Source organism: Apodemus sylvaticus, chromosome 7 (assembly GCF_947179515.1).
Source record: "Apodemus sylvaticus chromosome 7, mApoSyl1.1, whole genome shotgun sequence".
In the NCBI taxonomy this organism is placed as follows: Eukaryota; Metazoa; Chordata; class Mammalia; order Rodentia; family Muridae; genus Apodemus; species Apodemus sylvaticus.
Window position 1 is genome coordinate 23,293,485 of NC_067478.1, and position 16,634 is coordinate 23,310,118.

Sequence of the window (16,634 nt, forward strand, 5' to 3'; positions counted from 1 at the left end):
CCTCAACAACCTACTTAGCACCATTTAAAATATATTTGCAACAAAAGGTAAATTATGTTGCAGTACCAGCTAGACAGTAAAGCCATACAAACTGAAAATAACATCACTAATAATCTCTTAACGAGTTCCTTTGTATGTTAAAATTTGACGGTTATTTTTCTTAATTTTTTTTCCTGATAAATGATATCACTACTTTTCTACTTATCAAATCATGGCTAATACTGGCTTTTTACTGCATTGTAAAAAAGATTGAATGAAAGTGGTGTGTGTATGGGACTGAGATAATTGAACTTCCTGATGAAAATTGGGAGAAATCTGGCCTTTAACCTCTCAGGAGACAGAAGGGTGCTGACAAGATAGTGGAGTCCATTTTCTTATTAAAATCCTGATGTGCAGTAGCATACCATTTAAAAGTCACTATTCTTGACTTGACATTGTTAAGAAATATTAGGTTTAAAACAGTAGCTGCAGCTGCTACTACCTCATTAAGAAAAAAGGAAAATTAAATACAGGATGCTGGTTTTCTTGCAGGTAGAGTATAAATACTAGCTAAAACATATGATTATTTTTAAAAGTGTTATTTTTCAGCTAGAGATCTTGAAAGTGTATTTTTGTTTAGCCTATAATTAAAAATTTTTCTAATTCATTGCCAATATTTAAATAGTAAAGGATTTATAAAAATCCAGACTTTGGGGCTGAAAAGATGGCTCAACAATGAAAAGTGCTTACTGTTCTTCCAGAGGACCCAAGTTAAGTACCCAGCACTGTCAGGTAGCTTACAGCCACCTGTGACTGTAGCTCTTAGGTGGATCTGATGGCTCTCTGGACATCTTGCACTAGTGTACATATACCCACATACTCACATACAGACATACAAACATAACAAAATTTATAAAGTAATAAAAACATCTTTTAAAACGTGGGCTTCATATTTTCCTTTAAAATTGAAAGACCACATTGGAGAGATGGCTCACTGATTAGGAGCACTGTTTTTTTGCTTTTTCAAATAACCCAGTTTTGATTCCTAGTACCTATATGGCAACTCAAACCATTTGTAATTCCAGTTTTTAGAGATCTAATAGCCCATTCTGGCCTCCACAGATCCTGCTCACACATGATGTAGAAACATATGTGCCAGTGAAACACTCATATACATAAATAAAGATGTTTAAACAAACAAACAAACAAACAAACAAAAAAACACGGCTGGAGAAGATGGCTCAGTGGTTAAGAGCACTGACTGCTCTTCCAAAGGTCCTGACTTCAATTCCCAGTGACTACATGGTGGTTCACAATCATCTGTAATGGGATCAGATGCCCTCTTCTGGTGTGTCTGAAGACAGCTATAGTGCACTCATATACATAAAATAAATAAATAAATCCTTTAAAAATTTCACATGGAGTCTGTTCTTGCAAAGCAGCAATCATAGGTGAATAGTAGCAGTAAGTCTTCTGTAGGCTGGTCATGCCCCCTTCCCTCTGTCTTTGTTACATTTATCTTTTTACCCTTGTAGGAATTTATGTTATCTTTTTTTAAAGTTTAGTTGAATTCTTATTTGTCCATTATTTTTGAAAATTCAGAGTATTAAGTAAGTCAGTTAGTGTTCACTCTGAACTGAGAGGGGGTGGAGTGGAAGTCTGAAATTTTCTAATGTTTTCTCTTATGCCTCTGAAAACTACTTTCTGTGTTCCCTACTCTGTGGGTGCTGTAGACAAGTGTAGGAGACACTAGCATCCCGTTAGCAGGTAATGGATCCTAGGCATGCTCTCTAAGCCTTTTTTTTCTCATTTATATAAAAAGGGTTTATTTTAAGGAATAAAGGAGAGTATGTAAATAATTTAGCATAGTGCCTTGTACTTATTAGTAAATGTTTAGATTTAAGCAGTTACTTTTTATTTTACATTCTGATACATGGCTTTCAAAATATTCACTTCCCCTTCCCCCTTTCTCTTTTAGCCAAATGATTTCTCAGTATCATTAAAAGCACAAGGGAAAAACAAGCATTTTAAAGTCCAGCTGAAAGAGACTGTTTACTGCATTGGGCAGCGGAAATTCAGCACCATGGAGGAACTTGTAGAACATTACAAAAAGGCACCGATCTTTACAAGTGAACAAGGAGAAAAATTATATCTCGTCAAACATTTGTCTTGATAGTGCTCATCAGCAGTGACTGCTACACAGCTTTAACTCGTCATGTAACTGGAGACTGGGAAAGTGTTGGGCCAACTCTATTTGCTTGAAACGTGCTGTTTCTAACTATATGAGAATTGACTATAATACATGAGTATTTTTGTTATAACTCAGCCCATACATGTATACTACATATGCAGTGCATCTCTATAGAAGAGTTCCTTTATTCTTGGTCTTCTGTCTTACTTTTTTCTTTGCTGTTTTTCTCTTTCCTTCCAATAATTAAGGTTTTGTATTTTGAAACAAGTACTTTGGTTCAAAATCTTTATATGGAAGAATTCTTTTATTGCTGTTTCTTTATTTCCTTGTAAAGATATCCAGTTCTCCCATAGTTCCTCTTCACATGAAATTATATCTATATGGCATATGATAAAGGACATTTCTTGTAAAGTGTTAATCTTTTCTGTGACTAAATAGCAATAATAAACAGAAAATAAGAAATTATTTTCAGATATTGTATCTATCACAAGCCATTGTAAATATCAAGTATGTTGTTTGTGCCTTAATTTTTAAAAATCCATTCATTGTATCTAAAAGAGACCAGATAATAGGTTAGAAAACATAGTTTATAGCTATTTAAACAAAAATTCAAGAATTTAGGGAGTGTCCCCCTCCCAACTCCGCGTACCCTCTTTCACTTGGTTATTCAAGAGAACAAAGCAGTTTGGGCAGTTGGCTCTTGAAAGGAAATGAATGTTCCTAATGTTCCTTGACCAAAGTATGTTCTATTATATCGTGCCATATTTATGCCACTGTGAAATAAGTCATGGCCAAGTTTGGGAATATAGTGGACAATGAGATGTGTAATTTTTTCCCTCTCTAAACACCACGAATTCTGTATGGCAGTAATTTAAAGTTTTAGGCTTTTCACCATCCCGATCCAATATCTGATCAGATTTACTGAAAAAAACAAACATTTTTGACACTATTGCATATTAAAACCAAGGATTCACACATGAAAAGCAGGTGTTCTGTGCTGAGTGAGTTCCCTAGCCCCTCCTTATCTTTTAGTTTCTTTAACTGGGACACACACTGAAACTGTATGCTTTGGTTAGGTAAACTGTATTATCTAAAATTTTTTTGTTTACCATCTAGTACTTTGTGTGTGTGAATGAGAAACTAAAGTATTAAGTTTTTTGTTGGTTACACTTTTCTTCTTCATTCTGTTATTTTTAATTTAAGCAATGTAACAAAATCCTTTGATGCCACATAAGCACAAGAACGTTGCTGTTCTTTGCTGTTTTAAACACTTAATGTACTAAACTTATAGCTGGTAAAAATTAAAGTTGTGTAGTTTCACTTTTTCCTTTATTGTAGTAGATTAAAATTTTTAATTTAAATCTTAAAATCACTTGGAGGCTGATGTTGCCACTGGGTGGCAGCCCTGGGCTCTCTCACTAAGAAGTCAACAAATATAATTAAAGCACTGATGTATAACTTCAGTCTTTATAACACCTGCTTTGAAAGCTTTTTAGTTTACATTTGTTTTTACTCTTTGTTGTTGTTTAAGGTAAATGGTAGTAGATAGGTTTAATATAAGGAAAGATTATATATATATCTTACACCTTGGGAGGCATAAAATACTATGAATGGTTTCAGAATGAGTAAGTAGGTAGTAAACATTCTTAGCGTTTGATGACACTTTATTTTTGCTTTCTCTTTGTATTTCCCCCTCCCCTGAACAAAATGGACCTTTATAAAAAGAAGCAAATAACTTTATCATGGACATAGCTGTTTCTGAAAACCTGCGCCACAACGATACTTTGGATCTGGAGCGGTGCTGAGATGGAATGCATGCATCCTGTTGTAGCTAGAGTTTGTAGAAAGCGGAGATGCTTCAGTCGTATCTGCACTCTTAACTGTAGAATGAAGCCTAACTGTATACTGTTACTTTGTACCTCAAACATTTGTTTGATTTTTAAAAATGTTTTCAACTTTTTCTTCAACCAAAGGCTATTTATAAAGCATGAGTTTTCCTTGAAGCAATTTTTGTAGGAATTAGAACAACCTTGGAAAATGTGTACATAGCTAGATAGTAAGACTTATCATAGGAACATCCAAAACCTAGTGCTGTTTGCATCTTGACACACTGTGCTCTGTGTGCTAGTTTTAGACTAAGAAGTAGGTCCTGGGAAATTGTTATTACAAAAGCCATCTATATGAAGAAATGGTTCTCAAATTTAAGTATACATCATACCTGCAGTCCTTGTGTCTACAAAAACTTTTCTAAAATCTTAGAAGCAGTTTTGTTCTTAAACAGCTTTTTGTATGTGTGCAAGCCTTACAATGACAAAAAAGCTATAAAAGTTATGTCTCTTATTTGGTCATAAAGCTTAGGGGGGTGATTGTGTATTTTCATAATGTGTATTGCATACAATCACTATCCATGCTGACTCATACACCCAAGACTATTAAAGCTGTTTTACAGACACCATTGAGCAAAATACAAAATACCCAGCCCAGTATTATAAGCCTGTAATTTTGGCTGCCCAAGAGGCTGAGGCAGGAGGATTATGAGGCATGCCTGGGTAATTTATCAAGACACTGTCTGAAAAAAAGAGTTGGGATTGTAGTTCTGAAGTAGAGCATGCTAGAAGCCTGGATGCTATCCCGAGCACCACCGAACAAAAAAGGGAAACCGAGCATATTACCAGAGTAAAAAAAAAACCTAGCAGTGAGCAACTTAGGTTATTAGAACATTGCATGCAAATCATATCATTTTAATGCTCTGCTATTTCAGTTTAGAGGTTGCAGAAATATGGCCCATGAGGCAACTGTGAGAATTAGGAAAAGATATTTTTTCCTGATATACCCCACCTTTTGTCAAAAAGTGTAGAACTTTACCTGCTAATTGTGTAGCCAAATAGAAAAGTATTGTTCAATTTACAAAGCATTGAACTTGACAGCACTTAAAACAGGAGATTTCAGATAACATTGTAATTTATGGTTTAAAAATAAGCTGACAATGTGAGTTAAATTCCCAAGTTAGTAATCAGCTTAGAACCTAATGTGGATGGTACCATTAGATACATGTGAAAGACATTCAAACAGAATAATAAAAGTCTTTCCCAACTCTTAACCCATAATTTATAGCCATATTGATTTATTGTTTCTTTCTATTTTTCCTATTGCATGTAGAATTTTTTGGCCTTGAATATGAAATTATCATTTTTCAGAAACAGTTCCTATGTCCAAATCAATGAATTTGGAGTGTAACATTACAGCTTTTGCTTTTTCATTTTAATAGTTATTACAAGACAAGAAACCTTTGTATAGCTTTCTTAACTGTTTTCTAGGTTTTTTTTTTTTTTTTTACAACTATGGTCACTCCTTGAATTTTGTTCAATATAAAACTTATTATTTTCTGAATCACATCCAGAGGCTTGAAAAACATACTCCTGATTTGGCTAGTTCTGTTAGTGTAGTGTTCAGCAAATCTATATTCTAAACATGGCAGACAGCAAAACAAGCCTAGTCCACACCCTCATTCTTGCTGTTACCTGCACATTTCTAGTTTACTTATAGGAGTCTCTGTATTTGAAAGAATATGTGATTTGCCTAGATTTGTTGAATGAAATAAGAAGTTAACTGCTTGCTCAGGTGTAAAGAGGAAGGGTTTGCTATCATTGGGTATATACACAGATGGGTTTTAAACCAAAATTTGATTTTTTTTTCTGGCCAGGTCACTAATCTCTATCAATTTCAGAACTGGTTTGATGCCTCCAGTAGCCTAGCAGGGACAAGCTGGCTGATATATTTATCTTTGTAGTGCTGGATAGTAGAACAGGTGCCTCACGCATGCTAGGAAATTGCTCAACCAACTCTGACTTTAAATGCTTCTACATGAGGTTACAGCACAGTGAGAGCTGGTCTTACTGTTACAAAAGTTTTCTCTCTCATACCTCATTGACAAACAGGAAAACAAAACGAAATATTTTCAAGTAGTAATCTAAGAGGACGTGTAGGAAGAAAAGATTGTTTTAAATTCTTGGGCTTAGTTACATTTTTGGGAACTGGCAGGTAATGATCTTATTACTTGGAAATTGTCAAGACAAGAAGATGGATTCCAGAAAGAGAGTAAGTGTTGTCTAAATATAGGCTAAATAAGGAATAGCTGGAGTAGATTTGAACACTTACAGAAAAAATTTAGTAATTCCCAAGTAAGCATGGCTTCTCAAGAGCAACGATGTCATACGTAGTATGTTTTCTAAGCTGTAGATAGATCGGTATTATACAGAACAAATACTGATTTCATGGCTTGCTTTTAAGATGAAAATTTTAGTTATGAATTGTTGCTGTAGTTTGATCTTGCATGTCTCTCAAAGTCCTGTATTGAATTCTTGGTTCCCATCTGTAGCACTTTCATCTTGGCCTAAAACAATTCTACCTTGATTCTTTAGTTGCACAGGTGTGAAGGTGTTTTCACCCAGCAGTACAATGAAATAAAAAGCAAAGCTTTTGTGAAATTTGCATTCTAGTGATGTAAAGCCCAAGTGGAGAAGACAAATGGATGAAGCTGTAGCACAGGATTAACAGAAGGTGGAAGTGAGTCTTAAAGTGATGAAAGCGCTTAGATGTTGTGGGCACCACTTAATGGCAACCTGCAATTGAAAAACTGTAGCCCAAAGCATTAGACTATCATGAAAATGTTCACTTATAAAGAAAGCATCATTTCTGGTTCCCAGAGTTTTAAAATGTTATTTGTTTCATTTAAGTATAGAGCCTTTAACTATAAGGGGCTGTCAAGAATAAAACCTGATTCTCCATCTTAATGGGATTTACTGGGTAGTGTTTTCTAGAAACTAGATACAACTTCAGGAAGATGACAGTGTTAGAGTTTTAAAGGTTTTTTTTTTTAACTTATTTTTTATTATATTCACAATATATATTTTTATACCAATCATAAAAATGATGGACATGTTATTAAATGAACATAAAAAGATAAAGTCTTTTTGTTTTGTTTTTAGTAGAACTTAAAATCTTGACTCTTACTGTGGTACAAAAAATAACAATTTTTAGACATTGGAGTTCATTGTCCATCACATCACCAAAGGATTTTACCTCCATAGTGGCTAAGAGTTGACAGTTCTGCTGTGCCAAGGAATGAATTGTAGGCACAATTATTTGGATACAGATTTCCTGCTATGGTCAAAGCTATTTGACTTGAGTGATTGTCATTATTCTCAGCCCACAGAGAACAGGCTACATTCATTTAAGAAATCATGTGTGTATTAAGATGGTCTATCCGTGAAGTCATTCATTAACTGTTTCAATGAATAGTGGTTCTGCTTGGAGGGTGGCACAGACATTAGGTGAGGGTAAGATTCTGATTCATTGACTATGATGATTTTGAAAAGCACCCCCCCCCCCAAAAAAAAAACCGAGTAACTTATAAGGTCATCTTCAAAATTGATACAATAATTATAAATATCAAGCAAAACATTCAGTCTCACTATTTGTTCTCTTACAAGCCTCCTCCCACATTGTCTTCTTTTGGCTGTATAAATAATTTTGAAAAATGTAAGCTGCTCTGAAAACCATAGTATAGTATAAAACCGTCAAATAAACATCCTACTTATAGAGAGGCTGAGATAAGAGAAGCACGATTTCAAGACCATTATGTGGTACACAGCAAGACACTGTCACATACAAACAAGCAGAATGTGTATATGGATTGTACATTATTAGATTTCTCCATTTACAAAATTAGACCACTGGGCGACAGCCACCAAATTTCTAATTCTTCATATTTTAAAATTTTAATCGGTTAGGATATGTTGGTAATAATTTTCATATTAAGAGATTAAGAATGATGATTGTTACCTCCTGTTATTTTTGTTGTTAGATGTGGAATTATATTTGTGTGGGTTTGTTGAAGATTACTTTCTTGCTTTTTCTAGGATGTGGTTTCCCTCCTTGTGTTGGTGTTTTCTATCTATTATCCTTTGTAGGGCTGGATTTGTGGAAATATATTGTGTAAATTTGGTTTTGTCTTGGAATATCTTGTTTTTTCTGTCTATGGTAATTGAAAGTTTTGCTGGGTATAATAGCCTGGGCTGGCATTTATTTTAAGGTCTGTATGACATCTGCCCAGGATCTTCTAGCCTTCATGGTTTCTGGTGAGAACTCTGATGTGATTCTGATAGGCCTGCCTTTATATGTTGTTACTTGACCTTTTGTACCTTACTGCTTGTAATATTTTTCTTTGTTTAGTGCATTTGGTGTTTGACTATTACGTGATGGGAGGAATTTCTTTTCTGGTCCAGTCTATTTGGAGTTCTGTAGGCTTCTTGTATGTTCATGGACATCTCTTTCTTTAGGTTAGGGAAGTTTTCTTCTATAATTTTGCTGAAGACATTTACTGCCCCTTTAAGTTGGGAATCTTAACTCTCTTCTATACCTGTTATCCTTAGGTTTAGTCTTCTCATTGTGTCCTGAATTTCCTGGATGTTTTGGGTTAGGAGCTTTTTGCTTTTTGTGTTTTCTTTGACTGTTGTATTAACATTTTCTATGGTATCTTCCACACCTGAGATTCTCTCTTCTGTCTCTTGTATTCTGTTGGTGATGCTTACATCTATGACTCCTGATCTCCTTCCTAGGTTTTCTAGCTCCAGGATTGTCTCCCTTTGTGATTTCTTTATTGTTCCTAGTTCCATTTTTAGATCCTGGGTTTTGTTCATTTCCTTCACCTGTTTGATTGTGTTTTCATGTAATTCTTTAAGGGATTTTTGTGTTTCCTCTTTAAGGGCTTCTAGCTGTTTGCCTGTGTTCTCCTGGATTTCTTTAAGGGAGTTATGTATGTCCTTCTTAAAGTCCTCTGTCATCATGAGAAATGAATTTAGAGCTGAGTCTTGCTACTCCAGTGTGATGGTGTATTCAGGACTTGCTATGGTGGAAGAATTGGGTTCTGATGATGCCAAGTAACCTTGGTTTCTGTTGCTTATGTTCTTATGCTTGCCTCCCGCCATCTGGTTATCTCTGGTGTTACCTGCCCTTGCTATATCTGACTGGAGCCTGTCCTTCCTGTGATCCTGGTTGTGTCAGAACTCTTCAGAGTCAAGCTGTCTCTGGGATCCTGTGATCTTGAGATCCTAGGTGTGTTCGAGCTCCTGGGACTCAAGCTGCCTCTGGGACCCTGAGATCCTGGTGTGACCAAATTCCTGGGATCCTGGGATCCTGTGCGTGTAAAATCGCCTGGGAGTAGAGCTTCTTCTGGGTGTTGTGGTACTGGCTGCGGAGTTTGTGCCAAGGTCTGCTCGGGGCAGTGGCCCAGACACACTTGAAGGAACCTGTGCCAGATTTTAACCTATTAATTTCAAGAGATTAATTTCTTGAAGTTTGTCAGTAGATTGAAATGACTATTCAAAGAAAAGTGTTTTATTTAATTTAGTTTGTTTGGTTTTTTATTTTTTTAACTCTTTTTAAATGTGTATGAATATTTTGCCTGCATGTGTGTCAGTGCCCTTGGAGGGAGACCCAGGGGATTGGATCCCTGAGAACTGGAAAAGGTTGAAAGCCACCATTGGGGGGGCGGTGGGAGTGGGGATGTGGAGTAGAAATTGAACCCAGATTCTCTGGAAGAGCAGTTGGTACTGTTAACCACTGGACCATTTCTCCAACCTCACAGAGGAAGTTTTTTAAAAGGCATGCAAGAGCTCTGAAAACTGGAGTCTGGCAATGTAGAAATTAAGCTGGAGTGGAGGAGATGTGTTGCATACAAAGGGTCTTAAAAGGAATTCCACTGTTTAAATTATCTGCGTCACTTCCAGGAAAAACAAATGTCAGCTAAATGTCAGATATGCTTAACAGTATATGGAGATGTTTGTGTGATGAAAGCAGGGAGGTAAAAGAAGATTACAGGAAGAGAGTAATTCTACAGTTGATCTGTGCCTGGACTCTCTTAACAGGCTGAAGAGTGAACCTTGGATTGGGGGTGAAAAAAAAGACCATCAAATTTTTCCTTCTGCCTCACTTCCTCTCTATATAATGTCCTTGTTTTACCTAACAAAATTAAATACTAAAGGTTTAAGTAGTAAGTAGGAAGTAAGTGCTATTTTTAGACTACCCACTTATCCATCCAACTCACCAGTTCATGTTCAAACTGACTGATCTCCAATTCTGCAGAAAAACCCAGAAAAGCAGACAGCAGGGCTGGGATCAGATGGTAGAATGGTGTCTAGCATGCACAAGCCTCTGGGCTTGATTTCCAGTGCCATCTAAACCGTGCATGTTGATGTATACCAGCCACAGCAATTTGGGGATGGAGTCAAGATCAGAAAGTTAAAGATCATCTGAGTTTGGCTACATAGTTTGAGACCAGTTTTGGCTCCTTGAGACCTTGTGTCGACAACAACAAAAGAAACAAAATACGGAGGCAACAGGATAAAGGATAATTTAGTTTGAGCATGTTGCATAGATATGATCACAACTGGTTGATGAGATAGTATAGGAAGAGAATTGACAAAGCAGAAGAGAAGCAGGCAAGAGCCCAGCCAGGAGTTGAGCAAATGAGGCATAGCCATCCAGAAGTCCTCACCTAGTGTGACAGCCCAGGCAGAGGCGCATCATCTGACTTTTTTACTGGGTGGTGCCCAAGCTTGAGAAAAACATTCAAAAGCTACGATAGGCCAATGACATTATCTCTTATGTTCTGTAGGTGTGTGCTAAGTTTGGGCCTATAGTTGCTTGTGAGAAATTGGCAGATGCCTGTCAAGGTGGTAATATTTGGCTGGTTTGTCTTGGTCTAGACTCATGCCAAGCAGAACTAACCATTCTATGATCCCATCCATGGCTTGGTGGCAGACTGCCCCTCAGCTCAGCCATGTGAGTCTTGACTCTTGGTTGCATTACTTCCATTACTTCTGTCTGCATTTTCTCTTTTGTCCTTTGATTGACTATCCTCAATGTTTCCATCTCAAACTTGCTCAAGTTGCTCTATCTGGGTGGCGAGTCATGAACTCATCCAACCCCTTTTCAAACATATGTGGGTATATTCCATTTTGAGACCCACTTCCTGCTTATTCTCTTAACTAATTTCATGGGTCATGCTCCTTTTAGTGTTAACTGGGAAGCAGTTAAATGAAAAGAACCTGGAGTTGGGCATATTTATGCTGGATTTCCTGCCCCCATTCTTGATTCCCACAACTATTTTGCAAGACATTTTTTTACAAATGAAAAAAAAAAAAAAGAAAGAAAGGCTGATGGAATTGTTTTCTTCCTCTTCATCAAATGGTCATTAGTTTTTCCATTTATTCTTTAGCCCACAATGATCGAGGTTCTGATCCAAGGCTTCCACAGGAACTCCTCTTGCTGGGATTACAATGACTTTCCAGTTGTTAGATCCAGGGAACATTTTTTAATGATTAACTCACCGGAGACTCTATTCTGTACTCTGCCCCAGCAATCACACCATGCCTCATTGTTTTCAGGACTGTAGTTTGTACTGGATCCACTTCTCTGAGCTACCCTCCTACCTCACCCCTAGTTCATGTTCTTGCCCTGGTATGGATATGTGTATTCACACCCTCCTTAATGCACATGTTCTTTGTACAAGCTCTTTCCATAGGCAGAGGAAGTTTCCATGACATCAATTTGAGATAGCTTATTTATGTATCGGGAATGTGACAGCTCACATATGCTTTAAATCAAAGTGTATGAGGCATGAGTATGCAGCCTCTTTTCTACAGACCCCCAGTCCTGTCTGTTTTGGTCCCGCCTTACTCTGCTCCTTTCTGTTCTCTCCACTGCTCTCTATCCAAACCAGAATGGGAAAGTCCTGTTTGGCTCCTCTTCCTGGTCCCTCCCAATCCATGCAACAAGTAGGAGCTCCCATTCTACCAAATCCAGCATCTTAAGGTTTTTGTTTTTCCCACGGACATAGGAAAGCTAGAGTAGGCGGCTGACAGTATCTCTCACCTGGATTTCTGACAGAATTCCCTCTAGTCTGCCTCTTCCTTGCTTTCTCAGAAACCTTTTAAGACTCAAATGTAGAATATGTCACCATGAATTATGAGCTTAAAACCCTGCCCTTGGTATTGACTGCTCTCAGGAGACACTGGAAGTCCCTCAGCAAACACTGAAAGCTGTCTAGGCCTTGTTTCTGTCTGGCTTGCCATGTCTTTCCACCCCAGCCTTGCTCACTACTTGTACAAAACACACGTGGCTAATATTTTTCTCCTTAGTTTAATACTCCACGCCAGTTTCCTCCTCAGGAAGCCTTCTTCAATCCCATAAGAGTAGATTGGGGATTTCTACTTCAGTATCTCCTGTGGTTCCTTCACTGTATTCAATATTACCCCATGCTTATTTATGTATCTTTATCAGTTGGGAAAGGATAAGAACTGTGAATTCCCAGATTTTGCACATAGTAAACTCCTAGTGAATGTTTGTTGAGTGAGTCAATGACTCTCCTAAAATTATCTTGCAAGTAAGTTACAAAACTGGAACCCCTCCGCCCCCAAAAAAAGTTCCATTAAAAAAAAAACAATGCTTATTCTCAAACTAGTGTTCAGTTTATCATTGTAATTTGCACATTGAGGTTTTTAAAGTCCTTAAGAAATTGAAGTTTAAGGGGCCAATTTCTATTACAGGATTTCCCTTCAAAGTTTTAAAATTACTTTTAATTTTCAGTAGTACATTCTCAGGATTCAATATTTTTAAAAGGTATTTGATAAAGAATCTTGTTCACGTTTTTAATTTCCATTTACTGTTTCTTCTATGTCAAGATGTCAGTTTTGTTAGCTTATTGTGGCCTAGATTTTCTTTTTACAGATTTGAAAATATAAGCTACTATTCTTTACCTTTTGCCTTGTAAAATGCTATTTCAAATGGAGTCAACGTGGCAGAGTGCTTGTGTAGCTTGCACAGGGTCCCTAGCACTGTAGGACAGACACAGTAGCGGTGGCAATCATTTAACTTCCCCGCTTTTCCAGAGGTATGTATCAGCAAGCAGAGCTAATTAGCACCCAGCTTGCATGGACAGGCAGAGAGGTACTTGGCAGAGGAAGCTATTGATGAGTAGGGAAATAATCCTGGCCACTCGCTGGTGAGACGCAGGGCCCTCCACAACAGCCTGTATGCCCAGATGCCTCCCTCAGGCAGATAGCTCGTTCCCAGTTATCGTTTCTCTGGAACTCATACGGGCCACTCCCCTTGATGCAATATCTGGGTTTGGGCAAAAAGGAGGGTGCTGCCAAGCCCGCCCATTCGAGCATTTGGGCCAGCTCCCCTTTTCGCAACTATTTAAGCTTCATTGCAACCCCGACCTCAGCACCAACATCTGCTTCCTGCAGCAAGGTGGCTAGGATGGACACAGAGCTTCATTCTGGAACAGAACAGTGTCTCAGGGCAAGCTAAGTTTGCCGGAGACCCTCACACCAAACAGGCCAGCGTAATGGTTTTTCAAGGAGTCTGGACAAGTCCGATCATGTGGTTTTTCTACAGCATGACCTCAGGTTTTCTCACTGGTAAGAATGAATTTAAATACAACTGATAGTTTGGGCCTTGAATATAGGTTAAGAAGGTGACACATACTTTCCTGGGTTTGGGGTTGAATTAAAATGTCTATTTTATTAAAACCTTATCTCCATTTTTCCCATCTCAAATCCCTGCATCCTGTTTGGAAATTTTCCTCCTAATATCCACAGAACAATATAGAAAGATGGCATTAAAATAGTCTTCAGAGTTCTGTGCATTTTGCTATTTCATCTGGTATTTGAAGGGTTAAGATATAGTTATTGCAGTTATTTTCCACGTGGCACTTAAAATGATTAAAGATTCTGACAAATACAAAAAGATGTTTATAAGCTTCATATTGGACATAAGATTTACAAAAGTTAGATTTCTCTCTCGGTCATTACAGAAAAAGGTACTTCATACTATTTAAAAATAGATTTGGTTTGGGACATTTTCTCTCCCGGTAAGATTGCATAAGTTTCTGTTCCACTCCTGGCTCTTTATAATTGCATTCTTTATTGTTCCCAAACTGCAGCTCCTTCCTTACCTGTTAGTGTTTCTTTAAGTCAAACTGCGTTTAAGAGAAATTTCTAGCTTAAATACTCCAACGTTCTGGTTACTTTGTGGTGTCAGTAGGAGCCTTGAGTACTAAGGCAACTTTTCTTAGTGTAGCTGACATAGAAATGGCTGATATTTCTGGGCCCCCAAACCTTCAGCGTTCCAAAGGTTCAGCAAACACTGTCTACACTTGTTGTCTATATATGCAGGGCTCATCCTGTATTTATTTGAGCCTATGTTTCACCCCTTTCAGAAGGCAAATATAGATTGCAGGCCCCTCGCTGTCTTCTTCACAGTTGATGCATTCTATTACTGCTTTTTTGCCTTGCCTTGTTATAATTTTCCCACAGGGGCTGTTGAAATGCTTCAGTAGGTAAAGGTACTGTGTTGCCTGACAGCTGAGTTCAATCCTCAGAACCCAACAGTGGAAGGAGAGAACCAGCTTCCTCAAGTTGTCCTCTGACCTCTGTCTGTCCTGCTACACCCCACCACGTGTCTGTGTCTGTGTGTGTTTCTGACTTACTAGTTTAGCCACTGGTCATATAACTTCATTTTCCCCATCTGTGAAATGTTTATAACAGCTACCTCAAAGTCTTGAGAGGCTAAAACAAGACAATACAAATAAGTTTGTAAAAACTTCAACACCCCTGCCCCAAATGCTAATTATTCTTATCTTTTGGTATTGCAAAGGTGGCGTCTTTGCCTCCATGCAATTTAGACCATTTACTCAGGACTACATAGGCAAACTTTCCAAGTGCAGAATGAACTTCTGCTGCTTACTAGATCACTTGGTAGATGAGTATAGTTGACTTGCTTCGTCTTTTCCAAATAATAGTGGATGGTTTAGGAGACTGCTTCCTGCCAGGCGGTGGTGGCGCACACCTGTAATCCTGGCACTCTGGGAGGCAAGAGGCAGGCGGATTTCTGAGTCGAGGCCAGCCTGGTCTACAGAGTTCCAGGACAGCCAGGGCTATACAGAGAAACCCTGTCTCGGATAAACCAAATCCAAAAAACCAAAAAAGAAAAAAAAGAAGAAAAAAAGAAACGGAAACTGCTTCCTGATTCTTTTTTTTTTTTTAAATCTCAACAGATTTTTAATTAAACTTTCCATTGTTTAAAAGCTGCAAATATTTTGCAGATCTGTGTGCACTTACATCCTTGATATTTGAGGCCTCATTGAGATATATTTTCCATGAAGCAAAATTTGGTAACTTTTTTTTTTACTTTTAAAGGAACTTTTTTTTAAAATTTTTTTATTCGATAAAATTTATTTACATTTCAAATGATTTCCCCTTTTCTAGTCCCCCACTCCCCGAAAGTCCCGTAAGCCCCCTTCTCTTCCCCTGTCCTCCCACCCACCCCTTCCCACTTCCCCGTTCTGGTTTTGCCGAATACTGTTTCACTGAGTCTTTCCAGAACCAGGGGCCACTCCTCCTTTCTTCTTGTACCTCATTTGATGTGTGGATTATGTTTTGGGTATTCTTATAACAATGACATTCACAGTTGTCTTCCTCTAACTTAACTCCTCCCGCCCCCTCTCTTCTTTCTCTCCTAAGATTGGACCTATGGCCTAATGCATTTTGATGCACTTGCTCTACTATTGAACTGTGTTCTCAGAGCCTTGTCCCTGCTTGTTTTTTTGTTTCGGTAACTTTCTATGTTTCAGTTGGGGTCTCCCTGCATTTTCCAAGCTGCCTTGAGCTTGCTCTATAACCCAGGTAGGGCTTGAATTTGCTTGAATCCTCCTGCTTCTCCCTCCCATGTAGACTGAATTCTAAGCCTGTGTCAGTAGACATGGCTCTCATTTCTGAGTACACTATATCTTCTAGGTTAGCAGTGAAAGTTCTTCAGACACATCAATCTGCAAGATGGGTCTGATGATCCCCATCTTACACCAGGAATCAAGACTCAGAAAGGTTCAGTTTTTTATTCAGGTATTTGATCAATGGGGGAATTGGAGTTCAACTCTGACTTAGCAGCTCCAGACAAAAGTTCTGCATGCCTGACTTAGCAGCTCCAGACAAAAGTTCTGCATGCGTGCATACGTTGTTCTTCTGTGGAGAAGGAGGGGAGACATAGAGCAGGCCAGAAAAAAAAAGGAGGGTGACAGAAGAAGGGATTAAGGGGATGGATACCTTTCCCAATGCATTTACCTTAAAGACTGTTGGAGGAAAGGGTGGTAGAAGGGAAACCAAACAAGCAGAGGTGACCAGAGGGGTCCAGGTAGGAAGAGATGCAGCATTTTCTGCCTGGAAAGTTTGCCCCGTGTCTTAGTGGAGGACGCCTTCCTGCTGCCTCCCTTGCACCTAAGATTTTAGGAGACAGATGTCTGGGAGATGTGAATCTTAGAGCAACTAAAAGGACCTCGATGGCTAGGGGATTAGGAGAAACACCAGGCCTAAGCTGACTCCCTATGGGAGTCAAGATGGGT

The 16,634-nt window shown here is 38.2% G+C and overlaps 3 protein-coding genes across 5 annotated transcripts in view; 2 read left to right on the top strand and 1 right to left on the bottom strand.

Moving 5' to 3' along the window:
• Nucleotides 1-2,635, top strand: part of Nck1 (NCK adaptor protein 1) — a 55,798-nt gene extending 53,163 nt beyond the window's left edge. For all 3 annotated transcript variants that reach the window (XM_052187543.1, XM_052187544.1, XM_052187545.1), the window contains one exon: nt 1,958-2,635. In XM_052187543.1, the coding sequence (XP_052043503.1) occupies nt 1,958-2,152 (195 nt within the window). In that variant the 3' untranslated portion in view covers nt 2,153-2,635. The remainder of the gene's footprint in view (nt 1-1,957) is intronic.
• The window catches only part of Stag1 (stromal antigen 1), a 757,688-nt gene that overhangs the window by 492,332 nt on the left and 248,722 nt on the right, over nt 1-16,634 (bottom strand). The window lies entirely within an intron of this gene.
• The window catches only part of Il20rb (interleukin 20 receptor subunit beta), a 34,481-nt gene continuing 30,799 nt past the window's right edge, over nt 12,953-16,634 (top strand). Inside the window, exon 1 of the mRNA XM_052187547.1 lies at nt 12,953-13,656. Within this exon, the coding sequence (XP_052043507.1) occupies nt 13,584-13,656 (73 nt within the window). The 5' untranslated portion in view covers nt 12,953-13,583. The remainder of the gene's footprint in view (nt 13,657-16,634) is intronic.